The sequence below is a fragment of the Tripterygium wilfordii genome, chromosome 19, assembly GCF_013401445.1.
Source record: "Tripterygium wilfordii isolate XIE 37 chromosome 19, ASM1340144v1, whole genome shotgun sequence".
In the NCBI taxonomy this organism is placed as follows: Eukaryota; Viridiplantae; Streptophyta; class Magnoliopsida; order Celastrales; family Celastraceae; genus Tripterygium; species Tripterygium wilfordii.
Genome location: NC_052250.1, coordinates 927,103 through 944,896, shown reverse-complemented (window position 1 = coordinate 944,896; position 17,794 = coordinate 927,103). Strand labels below are relative to the sequence as shown.

The 17,794-nt window shown below is 36.1% G+C and overlaps 2 protein-coding genes and 1 pseudogene across 2 annotated transcripts; all 3 read right to left on the bottom strand.

The window, feature by feature from the left end:
* Positions 1 to 1,148: 1,148 nt before the first annotated feature.
* Positions 1,149 to 3,356, bottom strand: LOC119986151 (annotated as a pseudogene).
* Positions 3,357 to 6,513: 3,157 nt separating this feature from the next.
* LOC119985306 lies at positions 6,514 to 8,514 on the bottom strand. Its single transcript, XM_038829565.1, has 2 exons — positions 7,283 to 8,514; positions 6,514 to 6,704 (listed from the first exon to the last, which is right to left on the bottom strand). The coding sequence occupies exons 1-2, from the start codon at positions 8,395 to 8,397 to the stop codon at positions 6,656 to 6,658; spliced, it is 1,164 nt and encodes a 387-aa protein (XP_038685493.1). The 5' UTR covers positions 8,398 to 8,514; the 3' UTR covers positions 6,514 to 6,655.
* Positions 8,515 to 13,500: 4,986 nt separating this feature from the next.
* Positions 13,501 to 15,909, bottom strand: LOC119986054. The gene has a single exon (XM_038830591.1). The coding sequence runs from the start codon at positions 15,708 to 15,710 to the stop codon at positions 13,566 to 13,568; it is 2,145 nt and encodes a 714-aa protein (XP_038686519.1). The 5' UTR covers positions 15,711 to 15,909; the 3' UTR covers positions 13,501 to 13,565.
* Between the last annotated feature and the right edge of the window lie 1,885 nt (positions 15,910 to 17,794).

The window sequence follows — 17,794 nt, the reverse complement described above, 5'->3', positions numbered from 1 at the left end:
TCCGGTTTCAGAACAAATTGGCGTACTAGACACAAGGGGATCAAAACCCATAACCGTACACGAATCTGAGTTCTTCTGGTTTATCAATGTCCATGCCTCCATGTGAATATCATGAGCCATAAGAATATGTTACGAACCTATGACATTTTTATAGGCTTGGGCCTAGTTTAGTAGATTGGCTGGTCTTGTGGTCAAATCTATGGGGCCATCATGAGGAAGTATTAAGGAACAATGTTAAGCCGATACCCACTCTAACACTTTTGGATATCTAGATCCAACAAAAAAACACACGGATGTAAAAGTACCTATGAAATGATCATTTACCTTTCTATCCCTAACCTCTTTCTTTTCTTCATTTCTTCTTGGTCTGTCTCTTTCTTCATTTTCTCTATCTTCTCTTTTTTCTTCTTCTTCTTCGTATTCTTCTCCTCTTTCTTCTCTCTTTCTCTCCCTAGATATATTTTTTTGCAATTTAAAGGTTAAAAAGCTTTACATCTATTGTTTCTATTCTTCCTTTTTTTTTATTTAAGTGTGGAGTTGGGTACATGATTTTCGTTCAAAATTTTCTTGAGTTTATGAGTGTTGGATCTGAAATAATTAATCTGTCAAGTTCTGCAAAATCATTCAGACATGTTCATATTACTGTTTAGATAGTAACATAGTAAGTATATCTATTTACTTAGTCGTGTAACAATATATCTATTTACTCGAAGTAATTGAGACGATGAGTATATTTCTAGTCGATACACCGCTTTTACTATATCGAGGGTACTTGTAATTGTCCAAATGTTAAAATAATTGCTTTTTTTTTGTAGAAGAACATGTAATTGACTGCAGTTCATTGATGTGTGTTTTGATGGAGAAATAGGTATTTGTTACGTTTCAGTACTGCAGTCAAGTAGCTGAATCATATTCAGCGGAATTGGTATCTGTACTTGTTACACCTCTCAGTGTCAATGTAGGCATCAATCATCTCATCACTTTGATCTCCCGATATTACTTTTGGGTTTGAAAAGAATGAAGCTTGGGTGATGATCAATAACTCTAGACAATGCAAGCAAAGGTGTTAAACTAAAAGCTTTATTTATTTGAAAGATAGACAAGAGTAATATTTATGGCACTTATCAATACAAGTACATGGGAAGATAATCCCAAACTTTAGGACATAAAAAGAGAATCTTTACAATCGAAATGAACACAAAAACTACATTCAACTTTAGGACATTTGAGGCACGCATCTCTGCCATCCTCATCGCACACCATACATGGAAGACACGTCAAGTCCAAGATTGTTCTTTTGACAATACTAAGACTCATTTTGCGACGTGGAACAGTAAAGTCATCTCTGAAAACACATTTAAGATGAGCATCAAAATGGCATTTTTCACATCTGAACCATACGCCATATACTTTTCCCTGGCATATATCACAAATTTTGTTTCCATGACAGTCGAAGATGAGAGGATGTTTATGTAACTTGTGATCACTAAATGTTTTTGGAATCAGAGGGAGTGAACGACATTCACTACATAGATTAATGCGGTGCTCAAAAACAGATCCTTGGAGGACGAAAAAATGACGTGATATGTTGTATAAACGTCCTGGAGCGAGAAATGGATATAGTCCAAGAGCACATTCAGGGTGAGCAACATAGTCACATTGAGCACAATAGTAGTACCAATGCTTTGGATTTCTCTCTCGTTCACAAATATCACAGTAATATGCACCAGAACCGTCATCAATTGTATGATAGGTGAGAACAAGAGGATGTTCATGAAACCAATATCTAGCTGTAGATGGTAGTGCAGCACATATTCGACATATGCCAAATGGACACTCAATGCATTGAAATAAATATTCATATGGGGAATGATCGCAAGAGTCACAGGTTGTTTTATAAGTGAGATGAGTCCAAGTGAGTCTGTGATCATGACCTGGATGCCTGAAGTTTTGCTTGATTGATGCACATCGAACATCAGCATGGAAGGAGCATAATTCTTTACAAACATATAAGAAGCCATGGCAATCATTATAACAGACAGAACATTTGAAAATACCATTGTCATAAGGCGCACTTGGAAGAAGAGTTAGGGTGTCGCAATGAACAGCAGATCTTATTTCTTTACGCAAGTCAATGCAAGCCTTGTGTAGAAAAAAGTCACACTGCACGCACCTGTAAAATGGAAGTGAGATAGGTTGGATGCAGCCATCACAATATTTATCCTCCATTTCATCACTGCGGCTTAATATGTGCTCATGACTGAAGTGCTTAATCTCTACTGGCAATTCTGTCAGCTCAATCTTCTTGAAAGGATCAATAATTTCATCTTGAGCATGGAAAAGTGGGTTATTTGCTAAGATCATATTCTGGCGTACACAACGCACGTGAGTAGCAAAGTGGCAGCCTGCTCAATAGTAACCTCCAAAATCCTTGTCAAACTCGGTATGGCAAATTCGACAGTTCAATTGATCAACAGGAGGCAAGTCATCTTCTTTAAGTAGAAAGAAGAAAGTATGGGTGAGGGGGTGATTATGATGATATATATTGATTGTGTAGGGGAGTGAGGTGCAGTCGTCGTGAACAATGATCTGACAAATGATGCATAGGAAAGATCCTTTTGACGACCCATACTGTTCTAATTGGAGGCCACAGGCATCACAGGGACAAGAATAAACTGACCTCATCAGGGAAATAAATTGATGTTTGTGATTTTCGGGTTCTTGTAAGCACAAAGGTGGTTGTTGGAGAGCAGTCTTCATGTCGAGGTTGAAATTGCAACAATGGCAGCAGTAAACATAGGCACCTTTGTCAAGAGAGTATCTGTCGTCCCATTTGCAATTCGAGATACGAAAAAGAGGGTGTTTGTGGTGAAAAAAGTGCTTAATCTCAGTTGGCAATTTTCTGGCACAGCTCTTGTGAAGAGAAATGTTGCAGTCGCGACATACATAGCTTGGAGGACTGTCTGCGGTGGCAGAGACTATTTCCCCACAAATGCAACAATTATAACATCCATAAACGTCCTCGTTAATGGAAGTCCAATCGTGGTTCTCCCACTGCTCAACAATGTCTTCAGCACAAGAATGGTGAAGAGAGAAAGAGCAGTCTTTGCAATTGTAGTTAGCATCCTTTACTTGATCCCAACACCAACGACAAAGACAAAGAATTTCTTCATCATTCTTCATCTCTTCACTGAATATCAATTCATGCGGGTGAATTGAAAGCCTGACATTCTCTCTCTCACCTATCTTTTTTGTAATCAACTCATAAGAATCACTCCCACTAAACTCGAGAGAATCCATGATTGACAGGCTACATCCAATCCCACACACTTGCACTAGCAATTCATATACATACATACATACATACATATATATATATATATACATATATATATATATATACATATATATAACTTCTTTGAGGTATGCAAGTTAGTTAGCTGTTCGCTGTGTTTGAAGTTGCTGAATCATATTGGGTGCAATTTATTGGTTTTGTCGATTTTTTTTAATCATTAAAATAATACTTTAAAATAATGCATTAAAATTTCATTAACTACAAACTCCATCCAAATAAAAATTAAAAGATATATAATTTTGCCCTCATAGGTATATGTATTGAGGGTGTTCTATTTTGTTTCACTCTCTGGTGAAGTCCTGCTAACATTATTTACTTTTTTTACTTTAAACAAACTTCAAAACATTATTTTATCTCTCAAAATACGTGTCAGATATATATATATTTTTATTTTATGAATCTAGAATTAGCACGGAAAGCTCTGTCCAATGAGACCTATTGTCGATATCTTTCCGAACCAAAAAAACTAGTCAAATAGAGTACTGATTTAACCAAGAGAGCTCCATGCTTTTACGCACTGATTAATCATATAGAAATCATAACTGAAAACTTCACTTTCACTCACAATACATAATAATATTAAGTATATAAGAATGTTCAAATGAAACTTTCATAACAAACAGAGTACATATGATCACATCCAAACAAGTAATATCACTGTTTTGATCCAGTGATGCATTTCTCTACCTCTTACTACTTGAAATCTTGTATTAGAATATATTAGATAATTTATATTGGAAAAATATTGGATCCAGTAATTAAAGAATGAAAAAAGTGTAAATAAAGAATCATAATCAAAGATTTTGAGTAAAGAAATTGTTCCATGCACTAACGACAGTGATATATATGCTTTTGGCAGTGCCTAATAGATGGATTTTCCCCCTACTTTTAATGATGCAATTGGGATGAATGGGGCCAAATCAATCATCTACCAGACTTACTTTGCATCAGTCTTTAATAAAAACATTGCAATTGGAAGGAAGCTTGTTCAATTCCAAACACCAACCACAAACAACTTTAGTTTTATCATCAGCTTTAGTTTTATCATCAGTCTTTAATAAAAACATTGCAATTGGAAGGAAGCTTGTTCCAAACACCAACCACAAACAACTTTAGTTTTATCATCTACCCGATGGTGATTGGTGAACTGAAAGCTTCTTTTTTCTTCTTCTTTTTTTTTTGTACTAAACACACTAAAGAGTTAGAGCATCAATATTGTTTGACACACCACATGTCTTCTTCTCTTTTTTCTTTTTTTTTAAAAGGGGCACACCATATACACCATTTGTTTATGTTAATTAATGCCTTTTTCGATTTTTTCTTTCTACTTTTGTTTGGCCACTCCTACTCCTACTTTTACTTTAATCAGTAAAACACAATTCATAATCCCTCTCATCAAGTAAAAATACGTCTCCTATATATATATATATATATATATATATATATATATATATGTATATATATATATATATGTATGTATATTTAAAAATATGAATTAAACCATATGCCTAATTGATTATCATTTCGGACTTAAGATGTATGGTATCCGAGGTTGAGAGTTCGAACCCACCAACAAAGATATTTCTTTGTAGAATCTGGGCCCATACCCGCGTAACTTTTGATCTAGTTTACATGTCACTCGCATGGTGTGGAAATTTATGTAATCCACATATCTAAAGAGGATCAATGTTTGACAAACCACATGTCTAATCCCATACCACGTATATGTTAATTTGTGATTCGTTGCTTGTTCTATTTTTATTTATACTTTTATCGGCCACTCTTACTCCTACTACTTTTACTTTAATCAGCCAAACACAATTCATAATATCTCCCATCAAGTAAAAAAAGTACTCATATACATACATACATACATACATACATATATATATGGATGAAACTAATTTGCCATAACTTAGTCAATTATCTCTCTAGACTTAAGGTGTATAGTGCCCAAAGTCGGGAGTTCGAACCAACCAATTGAAATATTTATTTGTAGGATCTAGACCCCTATCCACATGGGTTTTGACCAAATCTTACCTGTCGCTAGCATATATCTCTCATCGCCTAAAAATTACTATGTTTGATAGAGCGATTCTTGTAATTTGCAATACTAGCTGAAAAGTAGTAAAAAAGAAATTGACTAATAAATTGTGAGGTATTTATTTTTAATAAAATAAATTTTGAATTAGTTATAATTTGATAAAGAAATAAAATAATTAAAAAACAAAAGCGGTCCAGCAAAACAAGCTTCCAAGTGAAGCTTTGAATTTGTCAACAGTGTGTGTTGGTTCACATATGAGAACTTATGTATGTACATATATAAAAATATATAAATGGGGCTACACATTTATTGTGGGACTTGCCGCATGTATGTATGGATGAAAAGTAAGAACATTGCAACTATAAAATTCATATTATTTTTGGATGAGGTAAAATTCAAGTAAAATTCATATTTATTATATTCTATGGTTCCCAACATCAATAACATAGATTTACTTTATCATCATCATCGTGGTCATCATTTTTCGGCTGGTCTTCTCTACTAAAAATCAACTTATGTGGTTCAATTGAAGGCCCAACCTCCAATTTTACTACTCATAATCTTGAAGGTCGGATAAAAATAAGAAGGCTTAGAAGTTGAAGCTGACAAAGATTTTATTGTTTGTACGAAAAAGTGATTGTGACGCATTTTATCCCCAAATCAACATGACATCTGAAATAGTCATTGACTATAAAGTAGAAACAAATATATGTAGGGCTCACTTAACATTCAATACTTCACATTGTAAACAAATTAAGGTGCATGCAACACTAAAAGCTTCATTAATTTGAAAGATACACAGGAGTGAAGTAATATGTATGGTACTAGTCAATACCAATACATGGGAAGACAGTCCCAAACTTTAGGACATAGAAAGAGAAATTGCACAATCGAGATGAACACAAAAGCTGCATTCAACTTTGGGACATTTGAGGCATGCGTCCCTGCAATCGTTATCGCACACCATACATGGAAGACACCCCCATCTTGTTCTTTTGACAATATTAAGAGTCATTTCGCGACATTGAACAGTAATGGCATCACCCAGAAGACATGTAGGATGAGCATAAAAATCACATTTTTCACAACCAAACCAAACACTATGTATTGTTTTCTGGCATATACCACATATTTCCTTTCCCAGATCGTGGTTGGCTATGATGAGAGAATGTTTATGTAACTTGTGATCACTAAATGTTTTTGGAATCAGAGGGAGTGAACGACAGTCACTACATAAATCAATGCGGTGCTCAAAATCAGACCCATGGATGATGAAAAAATGGCGTGATATGTCGAATAATCGTCCTGGAAGAAGATATGGATAGTTACCAAGAGCACAATCAGGGTGAGCACCATAGTCGCATTGAGCACAATAGTAATACCAATGCTTTGGATTTCTCTCTTTTTCACAAATATCACAGTAATAGGCATCTGAACCGTCATCAATTGTATGATAGGTGAGCGCGAGAGGATGTTCATGAAACCAATATTTAGCTATAAATGGTAGTGTAGCACATCGATAATTTATGCCAAATGGACACTCAGTGCATTGAAATATATATTTAGATACGAAACAGCCGCAAGAGTCACAATGTAAAAACATAGTGCCTCTAAGAGTTAAAGAGAGTATGTGATCATGACCAGGATGTCTAAAGTTTAGCGGGATTGATGCACATCGAACATCAACATAGAAATTCTCGCATTCTTCACAAGAATATACGAAGCCATGGCAATCGTTAGAACATAGAGAACAACGGAAAATAGCATTAATGTCATCAGTTGTACTTGGAAGAAGGGTTAGGGGGTGTTTATGAAAAGCAGGTGTTATTTGGTTGGGCAAGTCAATGCAGGCCTTGTGGAGAAAAAATTCACACTCTACGCACCTGTAAAATGGATGTGAGATAGGTCGGATGCAGCCATCACAACATTTATCCTCTATTTCATCACAGAGTCTTAATATGTGCTCATGACTGAAGTGCTTAATATCTACCGGCAACTCGTCTTCCGTCAGCTTAATCTTATTGAAAGGATCAACAATTGCATCTTGAACATGAACAATGGGGTTCTTTGTTGAGATGATCTGATTGTCGATCCCGCAACTCACGTGGGTAGCAAAGTGGCAGCCTGCGCAATAGTAAATTCCACAATCCGTGCGAAGCTTGTAACGGCAAATTGGACAATTTATTTGATCGACAGAAGGCATGTCTTCTTCTTTAAGTAGAATCAAGAAAGTATGGGTGAGGGGGTGATTATGATGTAAGATATTGATTGTGTGTGGGAGTGAGGTGCATTTGTCGTGAACAACGATACGACAAATGGTGCACAGGAAAGGGCCATTTAACACCCCAAACTGTGCGAATCCTCTGCCACAAGCATCACAGGGACCAGAATAATCTGAACTCATCAGGGGAATAAATTGATGTTTGTAATTTTCTGGTTCTTGTAAGCACAGAGGTGGTTGTTCGAGAGCAGTCTTCATGTCGAGGGTGAATTTGCAACAGTGGCAGCAGTAAAAAAAGGTGTCAAAATATTTATGATTGGATATGCAGGTGGGTAGAAGAAAAAGAGGGTGTTTGCGGTGGAAAACGTGCTTAATCTCCCTTGGCAAATTGCTGCCACAACTCTCGTGAAGAAACACTTTGCAGGTGCGACATACATAGCTTGGAGAACTGTCTGAGACTGAGACTATTTCCCCACAACACCAGCAACAATTATAACATCCATCCTCCTCCTCGTTTATGGAAGTCCAATTATGGTTAGAACCTGACAAAGTATGGGCTGCACAAGACTCGTGAAGAGAGAAAGAGCAGTCTTCGCAATTGTAGTAGTGAGCATCCTTCACTTTATCCAAACACCAGCGACAAAGAATTTCTTCATCATCATCCTTCATCTCTTCACTGAGTATCAACTGATGGGGGTGAATTGAAAGCCAAATACCCTCTCTCTCATTTCTCTCGAACTCTAAAGAATCCAACAGATTGAACTCAGAGAAATCCATGATTAACAGAGACAATACATACAATCCCACACACTTGCACTTGCAATTAATTTATATCACATTTCTTTGAGGTATATATGCAAGGAAATTAGTAATGCCCACTTGCATATTTTACTTTTATGTGCACTATTTTTTTTCATGGCCACCCTTGATGGATTATGAATTTTTTAATTCACTATCAACATTATTGATTTAATGTTAATCTCACCTAATTGGTAAGATAAAGCGCTTGTCGTGGAATCTGGCTTGAATTAAGCAATTGTTAATTTCCCACTAGTTGAATAAAGTATGCCAAGTTGAAAGGCAGAACAGTTGATTAGAACCCCAGCTAGGCAACTAACATATTTTTTTAAAACTAGCAAGGACAATTGATTAGAACTTCTTCTTATCCCCCACAAACGTTTTATTATTTGTACCAATGATTCAATTATTTATATATATTTTTACCAATTTCAGTGGCTAGGTCAACTTTGGTGTCCGAACCATTTGACACAATTTGAAATGGAGATATATAAATAATCACAAGGTTTAGAAGTTGAAACTTTCATTGTTGACAAAGATTTTATTATTCATTTTTCAGAAGCCAATATTGACCAAATTCATTTTGGCGATTTTCAAAATATAAAATAAAAAATAAAAAAAACACGCGTAAAATTAATCTATAACGAACGATTGTGACTAGAATCAATTTAGTCTTAAAATAATGAGGAGATAATTACATCTTGTTTATCTTTCAATTTGCTTTATTGATTATGTGTTTTCATGGAGAAATAAATGTTCGCCATGCTGGCAAGTTTGCTGAATTAGATATCCTACGTACTTTCTTAAGACTTGAAATCTTGTATTAGAATTAGATAACTTCATTTATATTGGAAGATATAACATTGGAACTTTTCCGAACCCTTCCATTCTTCAACTGCAACCCTATTGAAGTTATGCAGGCGTTTTCCAGGTTAGGAATTAAAGTTAAGAAGAAATTAGTGGACTCCAAGAATTTGGATATTTCGCATGCAGAAGCCGCAACTCCCTCATTCAAGCATGCTTACTCATCGCCATTTTCCAATTAAGTAGCTATTTCTAGTCGACACACCTCTTTTACTCAATCAACGGTACTTTTAATTCTCCGAATCACAAAATAATGGCTTTTTTTAGACGAACATGTAATTGACTGCAGTTCATTGATGTGCGTTTTGATGGAAGAATAGGCATTTGATATGTGTAAGTATTGCAGTCAAGTAGCTGAATCATATTCGGCAGAATCGGGAGGGTTTTCCACGCTAAAAATCTTGTGGTGTTGTACTTATTTTGTAAAGGAATATTATTGTGCAAAAATTACAAAAAAATTTGTAGAGTTGTATCTGATAAAAGCTACGGTGTATTTAACCGTGTCCATTTTTCTTGGGTCTCTAAAAGACTAGTTAAAAAAAAAAAGAGTGAAAGCAAGTAAGAAATCATAAGATATAAAGAGTTATTTAATTTAGAGGTTTGGTCAAATACGGTGTACACACCTTTTTTATAATTCACTTAAATCATAGTGTTGTGGTTTGTTGGTTTTACATAGTGTCCCAACATCGGATTGTTCAGATCACACATGAGTAGAGTGTTAAAATATATAAAAATAATGTGAAATTGCTTTAGCCCAACAAATATTTTCTTATTGTGTTGAATGACAAACTTTACATTCTTAATTAACAAATAGGGTTAATTATACTTTTCATCATTGAAAGATAGGGATTGTTCACTTTTAGCATCGAAAGATTTTTTGTTACAAAGTCATCACCCATTGATTCAAAGTGAGACATCCAAGGGATTCAGTAAGATTTCAGACTATTTCGGTCAGGATTTCTACTGATCTGACGTTAATTATAATTATTGATAAAAATTCATAGGTGGAAATTCCATCTAATTTTTCTTTAAAAAATGACTTCTGACTTTGTCTATCTCATCTCTCTCTCTCTCTTCACTCTCACCTCTCTCTCTCCTCATTTGCAAATCTGCTACTTTACTGAAAACCTTCAGATATGATACAGGGATTAGACTGATTAGTTGGATCCAACGACGCCGTTTAAAAAGATTGACGCCCACGTCACCTTCGTATGACCACTTGCATATATTTTACTTTTATGTGCTCTTTTCATGGCCACCTTTGATAGATTATGACTTTTTGAAATCACTATCAACATTATTAATTAAATGTTAGTGTAACCTAATTAGTAACATAGAGCGTGAAATCTTGCTTCTTAATTAGTTGGTTTCACGAACTCAATCAACAAAAAATAAAAATGGAAATTATAACACTGATTGGGTAGAATTTGTCAATTTTCCACTACTTGAATTAAGTAAGCCAAGTTGAAAAGCAAAACAATTTATTATAACCCCCAACTACCATTTTTTTTATAAAAAAAAAAAAAAAAAAAAAAAAAAACTAGATGGGACGATTGATTAATATAAAAGTTGCGCAAGCTCTCATGGACTGTATGTATATATGTTTGACTATTATCCTTATTGATAGTATTATTTTTTGAGTACAAATACAGATACAATATACGACACACCACTAGATTAAGATTATGAGAATACAAGTGTCAACACACCCCACACAAGAGGCACAAACCAAGCCCACGTAGGGCAGACCAAACCCACACACTTCTTTATAAATATTCAGGAGGAGGTGAGACTAGAACTCATGACCTGAAGTCAGGGACATGCAAAGTCATTGCCACTCAACCAATGGCTCATTTGCAGATGTGGAAATTTATAATCAAGTAATGTCGTAGCAGGCCACTTACAATCCTGGAACAGATCACACAAAAAATATACCATGAATCTTGATATCGACATGATATCAATCGAGTAAGCTCCAACAGCCAAGTCGACAGCGTGATTGAGAAATTTGTAACGAGAGAATTGAGAGGGTTTAAAGAAAGAGATATGTCCAAAAGTTGAATCCCTTTAATGTGGCGAGAGCTCTAATGTTTACAGACCACTAGATCACGTGACCCACCATAAATATGTGGGATTAAGCTGGTAAGCACTGGCCCTTTATTATATGGATTGGTGAAGGGGCTTCTTGGGGGATGGGCCCGTATATGGGTAATAGAGGCCATGGGCCTTCACTGAGTTGATTGTAGCCCGGGGCATGATCCAATGGGTTGTAGGTGGATTGCGTGGTCTATGGGCCGAAGATAGCGTAGGTCGTGGGTTTGTTGGGCTCAATTGTAAGACTTAGCTTTACAGGTTTGGAATTAACATTAAGAAGCAATTAGTGGACTCCAAGAATATCCATGTTCGCAGGAGCCGCGACTCCCTCGTTCAAGCATGCTAACTCATCGAAACCATTTTCCAAATCTGAAAATTCAGTAGCTATTTCAAGTCGACACACCTCTTTTACTAAATCGACGGTTCTTCCAATGTTAATGTAGCTAGGCATCAATCATTACATCAGTTTGGTCTTCAGATACTACTTTTGGGTTTGAAAAGAATAAGGTTTGTGTGATCAATACCAGAAAAAAAGAAAGAGAATGAGTACAATCGAAATGAACGCAAAAGCTATATTCAACTTTAGGACATTGATGGAGGCACGTATCTCCGCAATCTTTATCGCACACCATACATGGAAGATACCCCAAGCTTGTTCTTTTGACAATACTAAGAGTCATTGTGCGAATTTGAACAGGGAAGGCGTCTCTCAAAACACATTTAGGATGAGCATCAAAATCGCATTTTTCACATCTGTAATGCCAGCCCGATTGCCGGCATTTCAGAACAAGTTGGCAAACTAGACATGCAAAGAATATCATCTTATTTTGTTTATATATAACAAAGTTGACCTCTTGAAGCAGGGTGGCGTAGTGAAAATAACACGCTCTTGGACCTATTGATTTGATACACGAATACTAGGAATAATTGTTTACTTAAATTTATTGATTCGACACACGAATATCAGATTTAAGGTTTCAAGTATACTTTTAAGGCATTGATGTTGTTCGTACCTTTGATCTATTTCCGTTCGTCGTTACAAGGTAATGTGTCACTAATAATCAAGCAAGAGAGATCAGCCACACATAAGTCTAAAATGTTTGTAGTTATATCTCCAACATAAAATTGTTTAAGATGATGGAGCTAGCTCTGAATGCTAAACCATCAAGCACATAACTTAAACATCATCCATATCATTATCATTATCAAAGCCTTGTTCCTAGACATTTTTGGCACAAATTATATATCAATTAGTCTTAAAATAATGAGGAGACAATTACATTTTGTTTATCCTTCAAGTTATTTATTGGTATTGAATTTAGTGAGCTTTGGTAATAGCTATGTGTACCAATACAAAAGCTTGGAGTGGCCGTCAATGAAAAACTGTAAATACAACAAATTAAGAATCCGTACATAAGCAAGGAGGACCTAGCTAATAAATCAGTTTTAATAATGCAATTAATTGGGATAAATGGAGCCAACTCCATCTACATGATTGATCACTTTCTTTTACTATGCACCACCCAATGAGTCACAATTAATGAATCACTACGAGACTGACTTTCTGCATTTTGTTAATGTGTGTTTGGATTAAGCGATTTGAAGGGAAGGGAAGAGAAGGGAAAAAGAGATTTCTTCCAATTCTCTTGTTTGGATAATTTAGCAAAAATTAAGGGGAGAGGAATTTGAAGGGAATAATTTCATTAAACTTTTACCAGAATACTTCCTCCCAAAATAGGGTCATTTGGAGGGAATGATGGTTAATTAGTTATTTATAAGTTAAAAATATATTTTACCTTATACATAATATTTAAACATAAAAAATAAGGATAAATTAGTAAATTAAACCAATTTTCTTCCCTTTTTTTTACCTATCCAAACAGAACAATAAGAAAAATATTTTATTTTCCATTCTCTTCCTTCTCTTTCCCTTCTTCCATTCCCCCAAATCCCTTAATACAAACACACTTCAAACCAAAGTTACATTAATCCGATTAACACCAACAAATCAATTAATTAAACCGTCAAAAGTTAAATTTAAAAGGAGTGATCGGAGAATTCAATACTACTAAGTTTCTGCAGTCAAGTAGCTGAATCATATTTGCCGGACAATGCAAAAAAAACTGCTAAACTGAAAGCTTTATTGATTTGAAAGATACACACGAGTGGAGTTATATCTATGGTACTAATCAATACCAGTACATGGGAAGAGAACGCGCACAACCGAAATGAACACAAAAACTGCATTCAAGTTTAGGACATTTGAGGCAGGCATCTCTGCAATCGTTGTCGCACACCATACATGGAAGACACCCCCAGTTTGTTCTTTTGACAACACTAAGGGTCATTTCTCGATATTGAGTAGTGAAGGTATCTCGTAAAACACATTTAGGATGAGCATCAAAATCACATTTTTCACAACGAAACCTCACTGATTCACGTACTATGTTCTGGCATATACCACAACCATCAATTCTAGAATTATGGGTGGAGAGGACGAGAGGGTGTTTATGTAACTTGCGATCACTAAATGTTTTTGGAATCAGAGGGAGTAAGTGACATTCACTACATAGATTAACATGGTGCTGAAAATCAGATCCCTGGAGGATGAAAAAAGGATGTGATTCATTGTATAATCGTCCTGGAAGAAGATATGGGTACTTACCAAGAGCACAATCGGGGAGAGCAGCATAGTCGCATTGAGTACAATAGTAGTACCAATGCTTTGGATTTCTCTCCTTTTCACAGACATCACAGTAATAGGCATCAGAACCATCATCAATTGTATGATAGGTGAGCACAAGATGATGATCATGAAACCAATATCTAGCGATAGATGGTAGTGTAGCGCATCTATAATCTATTCCAAATGGACACTCATTGCATCGAAATAAATATATATTTTTGGAACTGCAAGAGTCGCATTTATCAGAATTGTTTGTACGCGTGAAAGAGAGTATGTGATCATGACCAGGATGTCTAAAGTTTAGCGGGATTGATGCACATCGAACATCAACATAGAAATTCTTGCATTCTTCACAAGAATATACGAAGCCATGGCAATCGTTATAACATAGAGAACAACGGAAAATAGCATTAATGTCATCAATTGTACTTGGAAGAAGGGTTAGGGGGTGTTTATGAAAAGCAGGTGTTATTTGGTTGGGCAAGTCAATGCAGGCCTTGTGGAGAAAAAAGTCACACTCTGCGCACCTGTAAAATGGATGTGAGATAGGTCGGATGCAGCCATCACAACATTTATCCTCTATTTCATCACTGCGGCTTAATTTGTGCTCATGACTGAAGTGCTTAATCACTATGGGCAAGTCGTCTTCCGTCAGCTCAATCTCCTTGAAAGGATCAACAATTGAATCTTGACCATGAACAATTCGGTCATTTGTTGAGATCTGATTTCGGATCGCGCAGCCCACATGGGTAGCAAAGTGGCAGCATGCGCAATAGTAACCTCCAAAATCCTTGTCAACCTTGGTATGGCAAATTCGACAATTTAATTGATCAACAAGAGGCATGTCTTCTTCTTTAAATAGAAAGAAGAAAGTATGGGTGAGGGGGTGATTATGATGAAATATACTGATTGTGTGCGGGAGAGAGGTGCAATGTTCATGAGCAATGATCTGACACATGATGCATAGGAAAGATCCAACTGACGACCCAGACTTTTCGAATTTGAGGCCACAAGCATCACAGGGAGAAGAAAAATCTGACCTCATAAAGGGAATAAATTGATGCTTGTGACTTTCAGGTTCTTGTAAGCACAAAGTTTGTTGGAGAGCAGTCTTCCTGTCGAGGGTGAAATTGCAACAATAGCAGTGGTAAAGAGCAGAATCATCGTGAACAGAATACATGTCGTCCCGTTTGCAATTGGGGAGAAGAAGAAGAGGGTGTTTGCGGTGGAAAACGTGCTTAATCTCATATGGCAACTTCCAGGCGCAGCTCTTGTGGAGAAACACGTTACACTTGCGACATACATAGCTTGGAGGACTGTCGGAGACTATTTCACACCAGCAACAATTATAGCATCCATCCTGGTCTTCGTTAATGGAAGTCCAATTATGATCAGGCAATCTCAGAATATGGACTGCACAAGACTCGTGAACAAAGAAAGAGCACTCTTTGCAATAGTAGTTAGCATCCTTCACTTGTTTCAAACACCAACGACAAAGAATTTGTTGATCATTCTTCTTCATCTCTTCACTGAGTATCAACTCATGGGGGTGAAAAGAAATCCTAATAGTCTCTCTCTCACTTCTCTCTTTCAAAATTAACTCAAAAGGATAGCTAACAGCCGCAAGAGAATCCACGACTGACTGCATATCTACATACAACACAATCTCACACACTTACACTGGCAATTTATATATATCACACTTCTTTGAGGTATGCAAGTCACTTAGATGTTCGCCGTGTGTGAAGTGCTATCAAGCTTGGAAGTTGCCGACGATGAAAAAATGTAAATAAAGAATCATAATCAAAGAGGACCTAATCACCAAACCATTGAGAAAGAAAAATGTTTACTAATTTAATAATCAATTGGGATAGATGGGGTCAAATGATATATATATATATATATATATATATATATATTCTCAAGTGCGTTTTGATATATATATATATATATATCAAACTAATTTTGCGCGTTTTGCTAACGCGTCTTGAATAAAAATATTGCAATTGGAAGCTCTTTTATCATCAACTTTCTTAATAATACAAGACTATTAGCCTATTAGGTGCTAATTAATGACTAAAGAGAATCAATGTTTCACACACCACATGTGTAACCCCACACCATGTGTAACGACCCATCCCACACACCCACCCCGCAGTAATGGGCTGTGAGTACAAGCCGGGCCCATGGGCTGCTAACCCCAACCCCTCTCGCCGGCTTAGTTGGTCACATAGGTTGCCATGTGCACTATGTTAAAGGGAGGTGGGAGGTTCAATTCTCACCTTCAACAACCCGTGTCCTTGCGATGCGAGAGGGGTTGGGGGTAGCGGCCCAAGGGCCAGCTTGTACGCACAGCCCATTACTGCGGGGTGGATGTGTGGAATGGGTCGTTACACCATGTATATGTTAATTTGTGACTCATTGCTTTTTCTATTTTTTATCTATACTTTTGTCCAGTGTTTTAAATACCGGTTTGAACCAATGGTCTAGTTAGATACCAATCGGTCCACAAGTATGATTCAACTTAAAATATCATTCATATGAGTGGGCTTAGATTTCTAATAGTGTTGCAACTATATTTGGTTAATTATTGTCGATCATGCATATATATGGATGGATATATAACATTTTATATATGTGGTGATGGGAATATGTGATCATTTCGTAAAATAATTTTAAAAAAAATTCAAAACCCAATCAAACCGTCGGTCCAATTCAGTGGTCTGGTCAAAGACTGTGTACACACCTTTTTATTATTCATTTAATATTAGTGTCGAGTCTTGTTTGTTGTGCTCTTCCTGTCCTATATCATGAGGGGAATGTAAAATTATATAGAAACGATGACAAACATTACAGTCTTAATTAACAAATATGATAGTAGGTCTAGGTGCCCACCACTCCACAATAGGGCGGACTTGTCCAACACGGTGTATGTCCATATATTCCTACTAATATAGGAATATAGTAAAACCTCCCTATGGTAATATATTCCACCACTTTGATCTACCAATACTACTTCTGGGTTTGAAAAGAATGAAGCTTGGATGATCAATAACTCCACACAATGCAAACAAAGTTGATAAACTAAAAGCTTCATTAATTTGAATGATACACAGGAGTGGAGGAGTAATATATATGCTACTAATCAATACCCGTACATGGCAAAACACTTCCAAAGTTTGGAAGGCGTGTCTAATTACATCACATTTTTGTTTTATTATTTTTAAAACTTTTTAGATTTTTTCTCCACCATTAGAAGTGAATTGTAGACTTTAGGGAATTACGTACGAAAACCCCAAATCCTATATATATACAATATAGATACATGAGACTTGTGCACTTCCACTCTCACTCATATTTTTCTGTAATGATAACATAAATGATCAACAAACACAATATATTTTCCCCGGGTCTGAAAAGACTAAAGAAGAGTGAAAGCAAGAAGTAGGAAATCATAGTCATAAGATATGTAAAGTGATTGTTATTATAGTCTATCTTGACAAAGCTTGACTATTATTACGAGATATTGTTTGATTTTTCAAGTCAAAACTCAACCCATGGCAATGTCTTACGAGGCTCACGACTAGCTAATGCGTGTTATTAAGTCAAGGTTACCCACTAGGCTATAAACCATCCATCAAATCTTTTCTTTTAACAATGTAAGACCTGGCAAAATCTGTCCTGCCTTATACCACAATTTTAGACTCGGGATTCCATCAATCATTGTGGGTG